This window comes from Taudactylus pleione, unplaced genomic scaffold (genome assembly GCF_031769625.1).
Source record: "Taudactylus pleione unplaced genomic scaffold, aTauple2 ptg001351l, whole genome shotgun sequence".
Taxonomy (NCBI): domain Eukaryota; kingdom Metazoa; phylum Chordata; class Amphibia; order Anura; family Myobatrachidae; genus Taudactylus; species Taudactylus pleione.
In genome coordinates this window covers 1,407,694-1,424,396 of record NW_028285751.1, presented here as the reverse complement: position 1 = coordinate 1,424,396, position 16,703 = coordinate 1,407,694, and the positions used below count along the sequence as shown (strand labels likewise).

At 46.8% G+C, this 16,703-nt stretch overlaps 2 protein-coding genes across 4 annotated transcripts in view; one reads left to right on the top strand and one right to left on the bottom strand.

The window, feature by feature from the left end:
- Nucleotides 1-13,682, bottom strand: part of RECQL4 (RecQ like helicase 4) — a 324,140-nt gene extending 310,458 nt beyond the window's left edge. Inside the window, exons 1-2 of the mRNA XM_088463386.1 lie at nt 13,578-13,682; nt 4,644-4,728 (exon numbers count right to left, since the gene is read on the bottom strand). Coding sequence (XP_088319512.1) covers nt 4,644-4,727 — 84 coding nt within the window. The 5' untranslated portion in view covers nt 4,728; nt 13,578-13,682. The remainder of the gene's footprint in view (nt 1-4,643; nt 4,729-13,577) is intronic.
- A 56-nt stretch (nt 13,683-13,738) lies between these two features.
- Nucleotides 13,739-16,703, top strand: part of VPS28 (VPS28 subunit of ESCRT-I) — a 122,818-nt gene continuing 119,853 nt past the window's right edge. For all 3 annotated transcript variants that reach the window (XM_088463385.1, XM_088463384.1, XM_088463383.1), the window contains exons 1-2: nt 13,739-13,871; nt 15,249-15,304. Coding sequence is in view for 2 of the 3 variants with exons in the window: in XM_088463384.1 (XP_088319510.1) it covers nt 15,268-15,304 (37 nt within the window). In the remaining variant the exon portion in view is untranslated. The remainder of the gene's footprint in view (nt 13,872-15,248; nt 15,305-16,703) is intronic.

Here is a 16,703-nt window from a genome sequence, read left to right as displayed (position 1 = left end):
TGAGTATAGGAGCAGTAGAGAGTGCAGGTAGAGGAGATTAGGGATATATATATATATATATATATATATATATATATATATATATATATATATATATATATATATATATATATATATATATATATATATATATATATATATATATATATATATATATATATAGAGATGACATACAGTAGGGAAGAGGACGGTATGGTGAGTAGAGGAGCAGGAGAGAGTGCAGGTAGAGGAGATTAGGGATATATATATATAGATGAGTTACAGTAGGGAAGAGGGAGGTACGGTGAGTATAGGAGCAGTAGAGAGTGCAGGTAGAGGAGATTAGGGAGATATATATATATCTCCCTATACACACATACACACACACAGAGACACATATATACACAAACACACATACACACACGTATATACACAAACACACAGAAAACGGGATTTTGGTACCTACCGGTAAATCCTTTTCTCTGATTCCACAGGGGACACTGGAGGTGCTTACGCTAGGGGTATAGAGGCGTGGATAACTGGAGCTGGCACTTTAAATAATTTAGAAGTGTGAAGCTCCTCCCCCTCTATGCCCCATCAGCCCTCAGTTTAGAAAATGAAGACCGAGAGGAGATGGAGAACAAGCGGAGTAAAAAGGGAGAGAACACACAATAATCAAAACAGCCTGCCTGTTAGGTTGTTCCATATGTGTCTACCGTATCTAAGATCATGCCCAGAAACAGGAGCTTCTGGGACGGATTGAGATTGGATTTCTTGAAGTTTATTATCCAACCGTGTTGGATTAGAGTCTGATATGTCAGTAAGGCATGACTTGTAAGAAGAGATACCGACTGCGCCTTGAGTAACAGGTCGTCCAAATAAGGGATTATGTTCACTCCTGATGACCGAAGGAGAGCAATCATGACTGACATGAGTCTGGTGAAGATGCGGGGAGCCGAGGATAACCCGAACGGCAATGCCCGAAACTGATAATGATCCTTCAACATGGCGAAACGCAGAAAGGCTTGGTGTGGTTCCCAAATGGGAACGTGGAGATAAGCATCCTTGATATCCATGGATAATAGGAACTCTCCTGGTTCCAAGCTCGCAATAACGGACTGCAGAGACTCCATTTTGAACCGATACATCTTCAGATACAGGTTCAATGACTTGAGATTCAAGATGGGCCTGACCGATCCATCCGGTTTGGGTACAACAAACAGGTTTGAGTAAAACCCCATACCTCGTTGATGTTCTGGAACCGGGACTAGCACAGATGATACTACTAGAGACTGGATAGCCTCCTGTAGAACCCTGGCCTTGTCTGCAGGTCTTGGCAGACTTGTAGTGAAGAACCGAGGTGGAGGGGGGACCTGGAACTCTATTCGGTACCCCAGGGAAATTAGTCTGCGGATCCACGGCTCTGGAGATGTCTGGTTCCAAACTTGTTGAAATCTTTGCAGGCGGCCTCCCACTGTAGGTGGTCCCAGATGGGACGGAAGACCGTCATGCCACCTGTTTTTCAGCTGGCTTAGGCTCCTGTCTACGTGCAACTGAGTGTGGGCGACCTCTACCTCTGCCGCCTCTTGCTTGGGAGGGAGCACCTCTGGCTCTACCACGAAAGGAATGTGGCGCACGAAAGGAATGAAAGGAAGGTCCAGTGTAAGATCGTCTGGGAGCCGGTGCAGTTGACGGGAGGAAGGAAGACTTAGCCCACGTGGCCTGGGATATCCATTTGTCTAATTCCGGGCCAAACAGCATGTCGCCATTGAATGGTAAACCCTCCACCGCACGCTTGGATTCTGCATCCGCATGCCAGGCGCGCAACCAGAGGGCTCTACGGCCCGAAATAGCAGAAGCAGATATGCGAGCACTAATCTGACTGATATCTTTTGACGCTTCTCCCAAGTAAACTGCAGACTCACGGATATGTTCAGCTAGTAAGCGTAACTCTGCTCTAGAAGTACCCGAGTCCAATCCTGTAATCAACTGGTCAGCCCAGCAAACCACCGCTTTGTTAACCCAAGCAGTAACAAGGGTGGGCCTAAGTTGAGCACCCGCTGCGATATAAATAGATCTTAGCGTTGTCTCCAATTTACGATCTGAAGGATCTTTTAGTACTGTAACTCCCGGTACTGGGAGTGCTGTTTTTTTTAGAAATACGGGAGACGGACGCATCTACTGGAGGGGGTGTTTCCCACTTCTCCATCATGGATGATGGAAAAGGGTAGCTAGAAGGAAACCGGCGCGGAATTTGGAACCGTTTATCCGGTTGCTTCCAGGCCACTGAGAGCTGTTGTTGAAGATGCAGTGAGAACGGAAAAACCGCCGAACTCTTTGGTTGTTCATGAAATAATTCACACTCCTGGGATGCAGGAATAACATCCTCAGGTAAGTTAAGGATTTTTCTGACCGCCAAATTTAGAGATTCCACCCCTGGAGAGGTGGACTCTAATTCTAGAGGGGTATCGTCCTGTAATGCTTCCTCCAATTCCCCTTCCTCAGTATCCAACGTAGCGAGGAATTCCTCGTCAGACTCTTCTGACTGGAGAACAGTCAATAAAGGACGCTTTTGTGTCGGTCCTTGTAGGGAAGTGGAGGGTGCGGACACAGCTGTACCCATTACCTGCACCAGGGTGTCTAGAGACTTGGTTAGCCCAGCAGGGAGGCTGAGACCTACGTGCCTCAGCTAACTCAGACGTTAAGTCCATCATTACTCCTACCATGTCAGCGGCCCATGTAGGCGCAGGTGAGGCAGTATTAGCCACAGGTGGATCAATTGCTATACAAGCATCACATAACGTGGACCCAGTGGCATGCGTCTTATATAGTTTGTTGTTACACCTGGAATAAACAAACATCTTTTGAGCAGCTTTTGTTCTCCCTGCACCCCCAGTGTATTAAGCACCAGACCCTTCTGTGCCTAATTTGTATCTGCACACTGCTGCCAGGTTGGGGAGCAAGAGAATCCAGCCTCTGTAGCTCTGCTGCACACTTCCTGTATAAGGGAGAGATGCAGGCATGTATTAGTTGAAAAACGGCAGCCACGCTGTTTAACACAGCCGCTTGCCGTGTATAGAGAGCCCGCGCGGATTTAGGCTCCGCCCCCCTTCTTCATGCCCTAAGGGCTCCATAATGGCTGCTTGGCCATTGCCTCCCCCTCCGCGCTACATCGCGTGTATCAGCGGGGAGAGGGGAGAAGCAGGGAGCCGCGTGTAGCGCTGTGTACACGCAGCTTCCCTACACAGCAATTCCCCTTCTGTAAGGCAGCGTCGTCAGAGGGACATTGCTAGCGCTGTCTAACAGCGCTATGCACACCTGACACAGCGCAGCATGCTGTGTCAGCGTCGGGCAGCGGGGGCAGGAGCCGGGGGACGCGCAGCTTGTTACTCACTGCATGTCCCCGGAGGTCTCTCTCGCCAGTCAGCAGAGTCTTCTCTTCTTGTGTGAAGACTCTGTTGTGGCGGTAAGGAGCTGTCAGGAGCTCTTGTAATGAGCCCTGCGCACTCCTTCCTGGTGTTTGCTAAAACACCAGGGCGCCAGGTACCCGGACCCCACCTTTTAGATAGGTGGCGAAGGGTACCTATAGGAGTGTAAAAGATGCAATAAATAAAAAAAAAATAATAATAATTAAATGTATTTGCTGGAGCACAGCATGTAGTGACCAGTTCCTATAGGCACATTTTCTAAACTGAGGGCTGATGGGGCATAGAGGGGGAGGGGCTTCACACTTCTAAATTATTTAAAGTGCCGGCTCCAGTTATCCACGCCTCTATACCCCTAGCGTAAGCACCTCCAGTGTCCCCTAGTGGATGAAAGAGAAAGACACACATACATATACATACATACATACATACATACACACACACAGAGACACATATATACACACACAGACACACACGTATACACACCCCATATACTACCCTGTACCCACCACATGGCACACCAACCATACAGCTATATACATCATAGTACACAGTGTGCTATGCAGAGGCCGGGACCAGTATAATGTACCAGTCATACCCCATATATTACACCCCATATACCACCCTGTGCCCACCACATGGCACACCAACCATACAGCTATATACATCATAGTACATAGTGTGATATGCAGAGGCCATATGTACCAGTCATACCCCACATATTACACCCCATATACCACTATGTGCCCACCACATGGCACACCAACCATACAGCTATATACATCATAGTACACAGTGTGATATGCAGAGGCCATATGTACCAGTCATACCCCACATATTACACCCCATATACCACCCTGTGCCCACCACATGGCACACCAACCATACAGCTATATACATCATAGTACACAGTGTGCTATGCAGAGGCCATATGTACCAGTCATACCCCACATATTACACCCCATATACCACCCGGTGCCCACCACATGGCACACCAGCCATACAGCTATATACATCATAGTACACTAGTGTGATATGTAGAGGCCGGGGACCAGTATAATGTACCAATCATATACCCCATATATTACACCCCATATACCACCCTGTGCCCACCACATGGCACACCAACCATACAGCTATATACATCATAGTACACAGTGTGCTATGCAGAAGCTGGGGATCGGTAAAATGGACTCATCAGCCCCAATGTAGCCATACATATATATAGTGATGACATACCTTGTTTGGCTTTCTCTTGTGTTCCATAAAGAATTCAGCTTCCCAGATCTTCAGAAGATATTTTACCTGGTTATAGCGGTCCATCCTGTGATATACAGGTAGAAATATACACTATTATTCACCACCATACAGTATAATAGTACTAAGAACATGATCTATGCAACTCAGGATTTTCACGGAAAGAAACAAAATACAGTAAAGAAACATTCCTGGAAGGCATTATAGGTTTCCAGAGCATCCATTCTTCACCAACGTAAATTATTTTATAAATTCAATCCAATGCTACCCCTTTCTGTGTTGAATGCATATGGCCTTACTCAGAAACAGGGATGGAAAACAGAAACAATGCCTCGGACAGAATGAAAGTGGATATTGAAGATACAGGGCTATGGGGTCTATTTACTAAGCCTTGGATGGATATAAAGTACCAGCCAATAATTATTATCGTTTATTTATATGGTGCCACAAGTGTCCGCAGCGCCTTACACAGTACATAACCAAAAAAGTGACTTACAATACAATACAGGACAAGGACATGGATAATATACATTGATACATAGGTGGCCATAACATCCAAATAAGTAAGTAACACTGTACCCCAGCAACATATACTATGACCGGAAGTAATACTGTACCCCAGCAGCATATACTATGACCGGAAGTAATAATACTGTACCCCAGCAACAGACACTATGACCGGAAGTAATACTGTACCCCAGCAACATATACAATGACCGGAAGTAATAATACTGTACCCCAGCAACAGACACTATGACCGGAAGTAATACTGTACCCCAGCAGCATATACTATGACCGGAAGTAATAATACTGTACCCCAGCAACAGACACTATGACCGGAAGTAATAATACTGTACCCCAGCAACAGACACTATGACCGGAAGTAATACTGTACCCCAGCAGCATACACTATGACCGGAAGTAATACTGTACCCCAGCAGCATATACAATGACCGGAAGTAATAATACTGTACCCGAGCAACAGACACTATGACCGGAAGTAATAATACTGTACCCCAGCAACAGACACTATGACCGGTAGTAATACTGTACCCCAGCAACATATACAATGACCGGAAGTAATACTGTACCCCAGCAGCATATATTATATGACCGGAAGTAATAATACTGTACCCCAGCAACATACACTATGACCGGAAGTAATACTGTACCCCAGCAACAGACACTATGACCGGAAGTAATAATACTGTACCCCAGCAACAGACACTATGACCGGAAGTAATAATACTGTACCCCAGCAACAGACACTATGACCGGAAGTAATAATACTGTACCCCAGCAACAGACACTATGACCGGAAGTAATACTGTACCCCAGCAACATACACTATGACCGGAAGTAATACTGTACCCCAGCAGCATACACTATGACCGGAAGTAATACTGTACCCCAGCAGCATATACAATGACCGGAGGTAATAATACTGTACCCCGAGCAACAGACACTATGACCGGAGGTAATAATACTGTACCCCAGCAACAGACACTATGACCGGAAGTAATATTGTACCCCAGCAACAGACACTATGACCGGAGGTAATAATACTGTACCCCAGCAGCAGACACTATGACCGGAAGTAATACTGTACCCCAGCAGCAGACACTATGACCGGAAGTAATACTGTACCCCAGCAGCAGACACTATGACCGGAAGTCATACTGTACCCCAGCAGCAGACACTATGACCGGAAGTCATACTGTACCCCAGCAGCAGACACTATGACCGGAAGTCATACTGTACCCCAGCAGCAGACACTATGACCGGAAGTCATACTGTACCCCAGCAGCAGACACTATGACCGGAAGTCATACTGTACCCCAGCAGCAGACACTATGACCGGAAGTCATACTGTACCCCAGCAGCAGACACTATGACCGGAAGTCATACTGTACCCCAGCAGCAGACACTATGACCGGAAGTCATACTGTACCCCAGCAGCAGACACTATGACCGGAAGTAATACTGTACCCCAGCAGCATACACTATGACCGGAAGTAATACTGTACCCCAGCAACATACACTATGACCGGAAGTCATACTGTACCCCAGCAGCAGACACTATGACCGGAAGTCATACTGTACCCCAGCAGCAGACACTATGACCGGAAGTCATACTGTACCCCAGCAGCAGACACTATGACCGGAAGTCATACTGTACCCCAGCAACAGACACTATGACCGGAAGTAATACTGTACCCCAGCAGCATACACTATGACCGGAAGTAATACTGTACCCCAGCAACATACACTATGACCGGAAGTAATACTGTACCCCAGCAACATACACTATGACCGGAAGTAATACTGTACCCCAGCAGCATACACTATGACCGGAAGTAATACTGTACCCCAGCAGCATACACTATGACCGGAAGTAATACTGTACCCCAGCAACATACACTATGACCGGAAGTAATACTATACCCCAGCAGCATATACTATGACCGGAAGTAATACTGTACCCCAGCAACAGACACTATGACCGGAAGTAATACTGTACCCCAGCAACAGACACTATGACCGGAAGTAATACTGTACCCCAGCAGCAGACACTATGACCGGAAGTAATACTGTACCCCAGCAACAGACACTATGACCGGAAGTAATACTGTACCCCAGCAGCAGACACTATGACCGGAAGTAATACTGTACCCCAGCAGCATACACTATGACCGGAAGTAATACTGTACCCCAGCAACAGACACTATGACCGGAAGTAATACTGTACCCCAGCAGCATACACTATGACCGGAAGTAATACTGTACCCCAGCAACAGACACTATGACCGGAAGTAATACTGTACCCCAGCAACAGACACTATGACCGGAAGTAATACTGTACCCCAGCAGCATACACTATGACCGGAAGTAATACTGTACCCCAGCAGCATACACTATGACCGGAAGTAATACTGTACCCCAGCAGCATATACTATGACCGGAAGTAATACTGTACCCCAGCAGCAGACACTATGACCGGAAGTAATACTGTACCCCAGCAGCATACACTATGACCGGAAGTAATACTGTACCCCAGCAACATACACTATGACCGGAAGTAATACTATACCCCAGCAGCATACACTATGACCGGAAGTAATACTGTACCCCAGCAGCAGACACTATGACCGGAAGTAATACTGTACCCCAGCAGCAGACACTATGACCGGAAGTAATACTGTACCCCATCAGCAGACACTATGACCGGAAGTAATACTGTACCCCAGCAACATACACTATGACCGGAAGTAATACTGTACCCCAGCAACATACACTATGACCGGAAGTAATACTATACCCCAGCAGCATATACTATGACCGGAAGTAATACTGTACCCCAGCAGCAGACACTATGACCGGAAGTAATACTGTACCCCAGCAACAGACACTATGACCGGAAGTAATATTGTACCCCAGAAGCATACACTATGACAGAGAGTAATAATACTATCCCCAGCAACAGACATTATGACTGGAGTAATACTGTACCCCAGAAGCATACACTATGACAGAGTAATGATACGCTACCCCAGCAACATACACTACGACAGAGTAATGATACTGTACCCCAGCAACATACACTATGACGGGAGTAATAATACTATACCCTAGCAACAGACACTATTTAATACTATACCCCAGTAAAAGACACTATGAAAGGGAGTAATAATACTGTACCCCAAAAACAGACACTATTGGGTATATTTACTAAAGTGCAGGTTTTTAGATATGGAGATGCTGCCCATAGCAATTAATCTGATTCTAGCTATTATCTTCTAGAAGGTGTTAGATAAATGTTACGTAGAATCTGATTGGTTGCTATGGGCAACTTCTCCACTCCACATTTTTTCACCCATTTTTTCAAAGTGCATTTTTGGGGTGTCCTATGTGTAATTTTTTGCATTTTTTGACAGCTTGCGTCAAGGGGGGGGGTGTAAAAAGGGTTTAGGGTGGTCCCCGCAAGTTTGCACCCCAACTGTGCACTTTTTTCTGCTGAGCTGCCATTGCCGATACTTTTCCGCTGGTTACAATGCGCAAACTTTTCGCACCGGCGAAAAGCCGGGGAAATTTAATACGGGGATAAATGAAAATCATCGAAAATTAAGTCATCAGCGAAAAAGTTTTCCCGAAACGGACTTCTCACTCCATATTGGATACGGCCCTATGGGCGGAATTCAATTGTTTCACCCCCTACGCACCTGACAGGAGCTATTCAATTGTTGCTCCTGTCGGGCGCGATCAGCTGCCGGCGCACCATTTCAGCTGGCACCCCCCTGTTTTGGCGCCCAAATGCCACTATTCGCTATAGTGCCCAGCACTTTGGTCGGGGTTAGCAATTTTACACGCCAAAATCCGACCATTATGGGCGAGATCAGAGTGATAACAGGCAGCAATTGAATAGCGCCCCTTGATCTCCTATCACTTTAAACGGGAAATCGGGCGCACTAAAATAGAATACCGCCCTATGAGTGTAATAATACTGTATCCCAGTAACAGTAATAATACTGTATCCCAGTAAGAAACACTATGACAGAGCAATAATACTGTATCCCAGCAACAGACACTATGACAGGGAGTAATAATACTGTATCCCAGTAAGAAACTATGACAGAGCAATAATACTGTACCCCAGCAACAGACACTATGACAAGGAGTAATAATACTGTACCCCAGCAACAGACACTATGACAAGGAGTAATAATACTGTACCCCAGCAACAGACACTATGACAAGGAGTAATAATACTGTACCCCAGCAACAGACACTATGACAAGGAGTAATAATACTGTACCCCAGCAACAGACACAAATAATTCTGTATCCCAGTGAGTAACTAGTATACTGCATTTGAGAAACAGACTATGACAGGGAGCAATTATAATACTCAACCCGAGTACCAGACACTAAGAAAGGGAGTAACAATAATACTGTACTTGAGTAACAGACACTATGAGAAGGAGTAATTGTAATACTCTACCTGAGTAACAGACACTATGACAAGGAGTAATACTGTACCCCAGCAACAAACTGTAGTAACTATTATACTGTACCAGACACTATGACAGGGAGTAATATAATACTGCACTGAGTAACAGACACTATGATAGGGAGTAATAATAATAATGTACCCCAGCAACAAACACTAATACTGTATCCCACTGAGTAACTAGTATACTGTACCTGAGTACCAGACACTATGACAGGGAGTAGCAATACTGTGCCTGAGTAACAGACGCTAGGACAGGGGGTAACAATGACACAGTACCTGAGTGACGGACACTAGGACAGAGGGTAACAATAATGATACAGTACCCGAGTATCAGATACTAGGACAGGGGGTAATAATAATGATACAGTACCTGAGTAACAGACGCTAGGACAGGGGGTAATAATAATAATACAGTACCTGAGTATCAGACACTAGGACAGGGGGTAATAATAATGATACAGTACCTGAGTATCAGACACTAGGACAGGGGGTAATAATGATACAGTACCTGAGTAACAGACACTAGGACAGGGGGTAATAATGATACAGTACCTGAGTAACAGACGCTAGGACAGGGGGTAATAATAATAATACAGTACCTGAGTATCAGACGCTAGGACAGGGGGTAATAATGATACAGTACCTGAGTATCAGACACTAGGACAGGGGGTAATAATAATGACAGTACCTGAGTATCAGACACTAGGACAGGGGGTAATAATAATGACAGTACCTGAGTATCAGACACTAGGACAGGGGGTAATAATAATAATACAGTACCTGAGTATCAGACACTAGGACAGGGGGTAATAATAATAATACAGTACCTGAGTATCAGACACTAGGACAGGGGGTAATAATAATAATACAGTACCTGAGTATCAGACACTAGGACAGGGGGTAATAATAATAATACAGTACCTGAGTATCAGACACTAGGACAGGGGGTAATAATGATACAGTACCTGAGTATCAGACACTAGGACAGGGGGTAATAATGATACAGTACCTGAGTATCAGACACTAGGACAGGGGGTAATAATAATACAGTACCTGAGTATCAGACACTAGGACAGGGGGTAATAATAATAATAATACAGTACCTGAGTATCAGACACTAGGACAGGGGGTAATAATAATAATAATACAGTACCTGAGTATCAGACACTAGGACAGGGGGTAATAATAATACAGTACCTGAGTATCAGACACTAGGACAGGGGGTAATAATGATACAGTACCTGAGTATCAGACACTAGGACAGGGGGTAATAATGATACAGTACCTGAGTATCAGACACTAGGACAGGGGGTAATAATAATAATAATACAGTACCTGAGTATCAGACACTAGGACAGGGGGTAATAATGATACAGTACCTGAGTATCAGACACTAGGACAGGGGGTAATAATAATAATGATACAGTACCTGAGTATCAGACACTAGGACAGGGGGTAATAATAATAATGATACAGTACCTGAGTATCAGACACTAGGACAGGGGGTAATAATGATACAGTACCTGAGTATCAGACACTAGGACAGGGGGTAATAATAATAATAATACAGTACCTGAGTATCAGACACTAGGACAGGGGGTAATAATGATACAGTACCTGAGTATCAGACACTAGGACAGGGGGTAATAATGATACAGTACCTGAGTATCAGACACTAGGACAAGGGGTAATAATGATACAGTACCTGAGTATCAGACACTAGGACAGGGGGTAATAATGATACAGTACCTGAGTATCAGACACTAGGACAGGGGGTAATAATAATAATAATACAGTACCTGAGTATCAGACACTAGGACAGGGGGTAATAATGATACAGTACCTGAGTATCAGACACTAGGACAGGGGGTAATAATGATACAGTACCTGAGTATCAGACACTAGGACAAGGGGTAATAATGATACAGTACCTGAGTATCAGACACTAGGACAGGGGGTAATAATGATACAGTACCTGAGTATCAGACACTAGGACAGGGGGTAATAATGATACAGTACCTGAGTATCAGACACTAGGACAGGGGGTAATAATGATACAGTACCTGAGTATCAGACACTAGGACAGGGGGTAATAATGATACAGTACCTGAGTATCAGACACTAGGACAGGGGGTAATAATAATAATACAGTACCTGAGTATCAGACACTAGGACAGGGGGTAATAATGATACAGTACCTGAGTATCAGACACTAGGACAGGGGGTAATAATGATACAGTACCTGAGTATCAGACACTAGGACAAGGGGTAATAATGATACAGTACCTGAGTATCAGACACTAGGACAGGGGGTAATAATGATACAGTACCTGAGTATCAGACACTAGGACAGGGGGTAATAATAATGATACAGTACCTGAGTATCAGACACTAGGACAGGGGGTAATAATAATGATACAGTACCTGAGTATCAGACACTAGGACAGGGGGTAATAATAATGATACAGTACCTGAGTATCAGACACTAGGACAGGGGGTAATAATAATAATACAGTACCTGAGTATCAGACACTAGGACAGGGGGTAATAATAATAATACAGTACCTGAGTATCAGACACTAGGACAGGGGGTAATAATGATACAGTACCTGAGTATCAGACACTAGGACAGGGGGTAATAATGATACAGTACCTGAGTATCAGACACTAGGACAAGGGGTAATAATGATACAGTACCTGAGTATCAGACACTAGGACAGGGGGTAATAATGATACAGTACCTGAGTATCAGACACTAGGACAGGGGGTAATAATAATAATAATACAGTACCTGAGTATCAGACACTAGGACAGGGGGTAATAATGATACAGTACCTGAGTATCAGACACTAGGACAGGGGGTAATAATGATACAGTACCTGAGTATCAGACACTAGGACAAGGGGTAATAATGATACAGTACCTGAGTATCAGACACTAGGACAGGGGGTAATAATGATACAGTACCTGAGTATCAGACACTAGGACAGGGGGTAATAATGATACAGTACCTGAGTATCAGACACTAGGACAGGGGGTAATAATGATACAGTACCTGAGTATCAGACACTAGGACAGGGGGTAATAATGATACAGTACCTGAGTATCAGACACTAGGACAGGGGGTAATAATAATAATACAGTACCTGAGTATCAGACACTAGGACAGGGGGTAATAATGATACAGTACCTGAGTATCAGACACTAGGACAGGGGGTAATAATGATACAGTACCTGAGTATCAGACACTAGGACAAGGGGTAATAATGATACAGTACCTGAGTATCAGACACTAGGACAGGGGGTAATAATGATACAGTACCTGAGTATCAGACACTAGGACAGGGGGTAATAATGATACAGTACCTGAGTATCAGACACTAGGACAGGGGGTAATAATGATACAGTACCTGAGTATCAGACACTAGGACAGGGGGTAATAATGATACAGTACCTGAGTATCAGACACTAGGACAGGGGGTAATAATGATACAGTACCTGAGTATCAGACACTAGGACAGGGGGTAATAATAATAATACAGTACCTGAGTATCAGACACTAGGACAGGGGGTAATAATGATACAGTACCTGAGTATCAGACACTAGGACAGGGGGTAATAATGATACAGTACCTGAGTATCAGACACTAGGACAAGGGGTAATAATGATACAGTACCTGAGTATCAGACACTAGGACAGGGGGTAATAATGATACAGTACCTGAGTATCAGACACTAGGACAGGGGGTAATAATGATACAGTACCTGAGTATCAGACACTAGGACAGGGGGTAATAATAATGATACAGTACCTGAGTATCAGACACTAGGACAGGGGGTAATAATAATAATACAGTACCTGAGTATCAGACACTAGGACAGGGGGTAATAATAATAATACAGTACCTGAGTATCAGACACTAGGACAGGGGGTAATAATAATGTAGTGGAGTCGACACTTCCAATCTCACAGAGCGCGCGGTAAAGTCCAACCAATCACAGAGCATAACATTCAGCCAATCACAGCAGAGCGCATAGCGGATACAGTTTATATAGAGGATAATGGACTCCGGGAAGATGGCGACTTCCGGCTGTCGGACACCAAATTACGTCATAACCCGACTCATCAGCTCTAGACGAGGAAGTAACATCTACACCCGGAATTATTATATTCGGAACACCCGTCAGTGTCACCCCAGGGTAAGTTAGTGGAAATCTCCCTCGCATACACTCCCCACCTCAGGAGTCCCATCTATTGCCACGTCCCCAGACCCAGGCCCCCAGCCTCTTCTCCGACTGTCCCACAGATCCAGGGTCCCAGCCCTGCATCCCCGACTGCCCCCTAGGTCCAGGGTCCCAGCCTCTTCCCCCGACTGCCCCCCTAGGTCCAGGGTCCCAGCCTCTTCCCCCGACTGCCCCCCTAGGTCCAGGGTCCCAGCCTCTTCCCCCGACTGCCCCCCTAGGTCCAGGGTCCCAGCCTCTTCCCCCGACTGCCCCCCTAGGTCCAGGGTCCCAGCCTCTTCCCCCGACTGCCCCCCTAGGTCCAGGGTCCCAGCCTCTTCCCCCGACTGCCCCCCTAGGTCCAGGGTCCCAGCCTCTTCCCCCGACTGCCCCCCTAGGTCCAGGGTCCCAGCCTCTTCCCCCGACTGCCCCCCTAGGTCCAGGGTCCCAGCCTCTTCCCCCGACTGCCCCCCTAGGTCCAGGGTCCCAGCCTCTTCCCCCGACTGCCCCCCTAGGTCCAGGGTCCCAGCCTCTTCCCCCGACTGCCCCCCTAGGTCCAGGGTCCCAGCCTCTTCCCCCGACTGCCCCCCTAGGTCCAGGGTCCCAGCCTCTTCCCCCGACTGCCCCCCTAGGTCCAGGGTCCCAGCCTCTTCCCCCGACTGCCCCCCTAGGTCCAGGGTCCCAGCCTCTTCCCCCGACTGCCCCCCTAGGTCCAGGGTCCCAGCCTCTTCCCCCGACTGCCCCCCTAGGTCCAGGGTCCCAGCCTCTTCCCCCGACTGCCCCCCTAGGTCCAGGGTCCCAGCCTCTTCCCCCGACTGCCCCCCTAGGTCCAGGGTCCCAGCCGCTGCCGTCCCCGCTGTCTTCCCAGGTTCAGGGTCCCTGCAGCTGCCGTCCCCGCTGTCTTCCCAGGTTCAGGGTCCCTGCAGCTGCCGTCCCCGCTGTCTTCCCAGGTTCAGGGTCCCTGCAGCTGCCGTCCCCGCTGTCTTCCCAGGTTCAGGGTCCCTGCAGCTGCCGTCCCCGCTGTCTTCCCAGGTTCAGGGTCCCTGCAGCTGCCGTCCCCGCTGTCTTCCCAGGTTCAGGGTCCCTGCAGCTGCCGTCCCCGCTGTCTTCCCAGGTTCAGGGTCCCTGCAGCTGCCGTCCCCGCTGTCTTCCCAGGTTCAGGGTCCCTGCAGCTGCCGTCCCCGCTGTCTTCCCAGGTTCAGGGTCACATCAGACTTCTTCTCCACATCCAGAATTGCTCCTTATATCTTGGTTTTTTCTTTTCTCCATCCTACTTTATCCTGTTTCTTTGTCTCTTCTCTGACTTATGTTGATGGAGTCTGCCTGTAACCAGCTCTCCTCTCTCTCTGTTATCAGGTTTTGTACATATCTCAGAATGTTTCATGGAATCCCGGTGCAGGCGGCAGTAGGAGGTAAGCTCTTGCATCAGGAGTGTTATGGAGTATCTGAGAGACCTGAATACTAATAAAGGAATAATGTGTGTTGAAGAATACGGAGTATCTGAGAACAGGAATGTCTGAGAATATTATCATTATCGTTTATTTATATGGCGCCACAAGTGTCCGCAGCGCCTTACATAGTACATATCCAAAGAAGTGACTTACAGTACAATACAATACAATACAGGACAAGGACATGGATGATATACATTGATACATTGCTGGCCATAACATCCAAATAAGCAACAGAGCATAAGCACCAAGTGTTAGGTGCCCTAGTGGTGGGTAAGACGTAGATGAAAATAAAGTAAGGAGAAGCACAAGAGGGTAGAGGGCCCTGCTCGCAAGAGCTTACATTCTCAAGGGTAGGGGCAGACAGACGGGCATGACACATATGGGGAAGGCAGGGAGGAGGGAGCAGGTAGCAGGGGGTTGGATGACAGCTGGAAAGCAGTGATGATTTGGTGGGACTTGAGAGCCTGTTTGAAGTATTGTAGAGAGGTGGAGAGTCTGATGGGGATATGTAGTATCAGTGGGGGAATCGGTATGAAATACCACTGGCCGAAAGCTAACCTAGCCCTAACCCTCCTTAGGGGTGCCTAACCCTCCCTCCCCCTAGCCTAACCCTAACCCTCCCGGGGGGGGTGCCTAACCCTAAATCCTCCCCAGGTGCCTAAACCTAAGTCCCCCGGGGGGGTGCCTAACCCTAACCCTCCCTCCCCCTAGCCTAACCCTCCCAGGGGGTGCCTAACCCTAAGTCCCCCCCGGGTGCCCTACACCTAACCCTCCCCCCCCATCCGCGGCTGTCCGCTCGCGGCACCCGGCATCCCTTCGATCGGGATGCCGGGTTCTCAGCGTCGGGGAAATGTCAGGCGTCTACATCTAGACGCCGGGCATTTCACCCATGCCGGGATATGACAGTCGGGAAGCCGGTTTCCCGATTGTATACCTCAGGGATATGTAGTAGCTGTGCTTAAATAGAAACTTGGGGGTATATTTACTAAGTGCAGGTGTTGTCCATAGCAACCAGATTTTAGCTATTCTCTTCTAGAAGGTGTTGGATAAATGTTAAGTAGAATCTGATTGGTTGCTATGGGTAACATCTCCACTTCTAAAATCCCGCACTTAAGTAAATATACCCCTTAGAACCGGGAAAGTAATAGATGAGTATCAGAATAGTAAGATGCACCTGAGGATCCAGGTGTTGTCCTGTGTGTGGCGTCACCTCCTGGGATGGATAAGTCTCCACTAGGCGGTTTATTTTTTTTGGTCCCATCTGCTTTAGAAGTGAGTAGAAATGAAGTTTGGGGACACCGGCTCTAACTCTGTACAACAAGAGAATGGATCTGGCACTTATGGCACTCGCAGGATA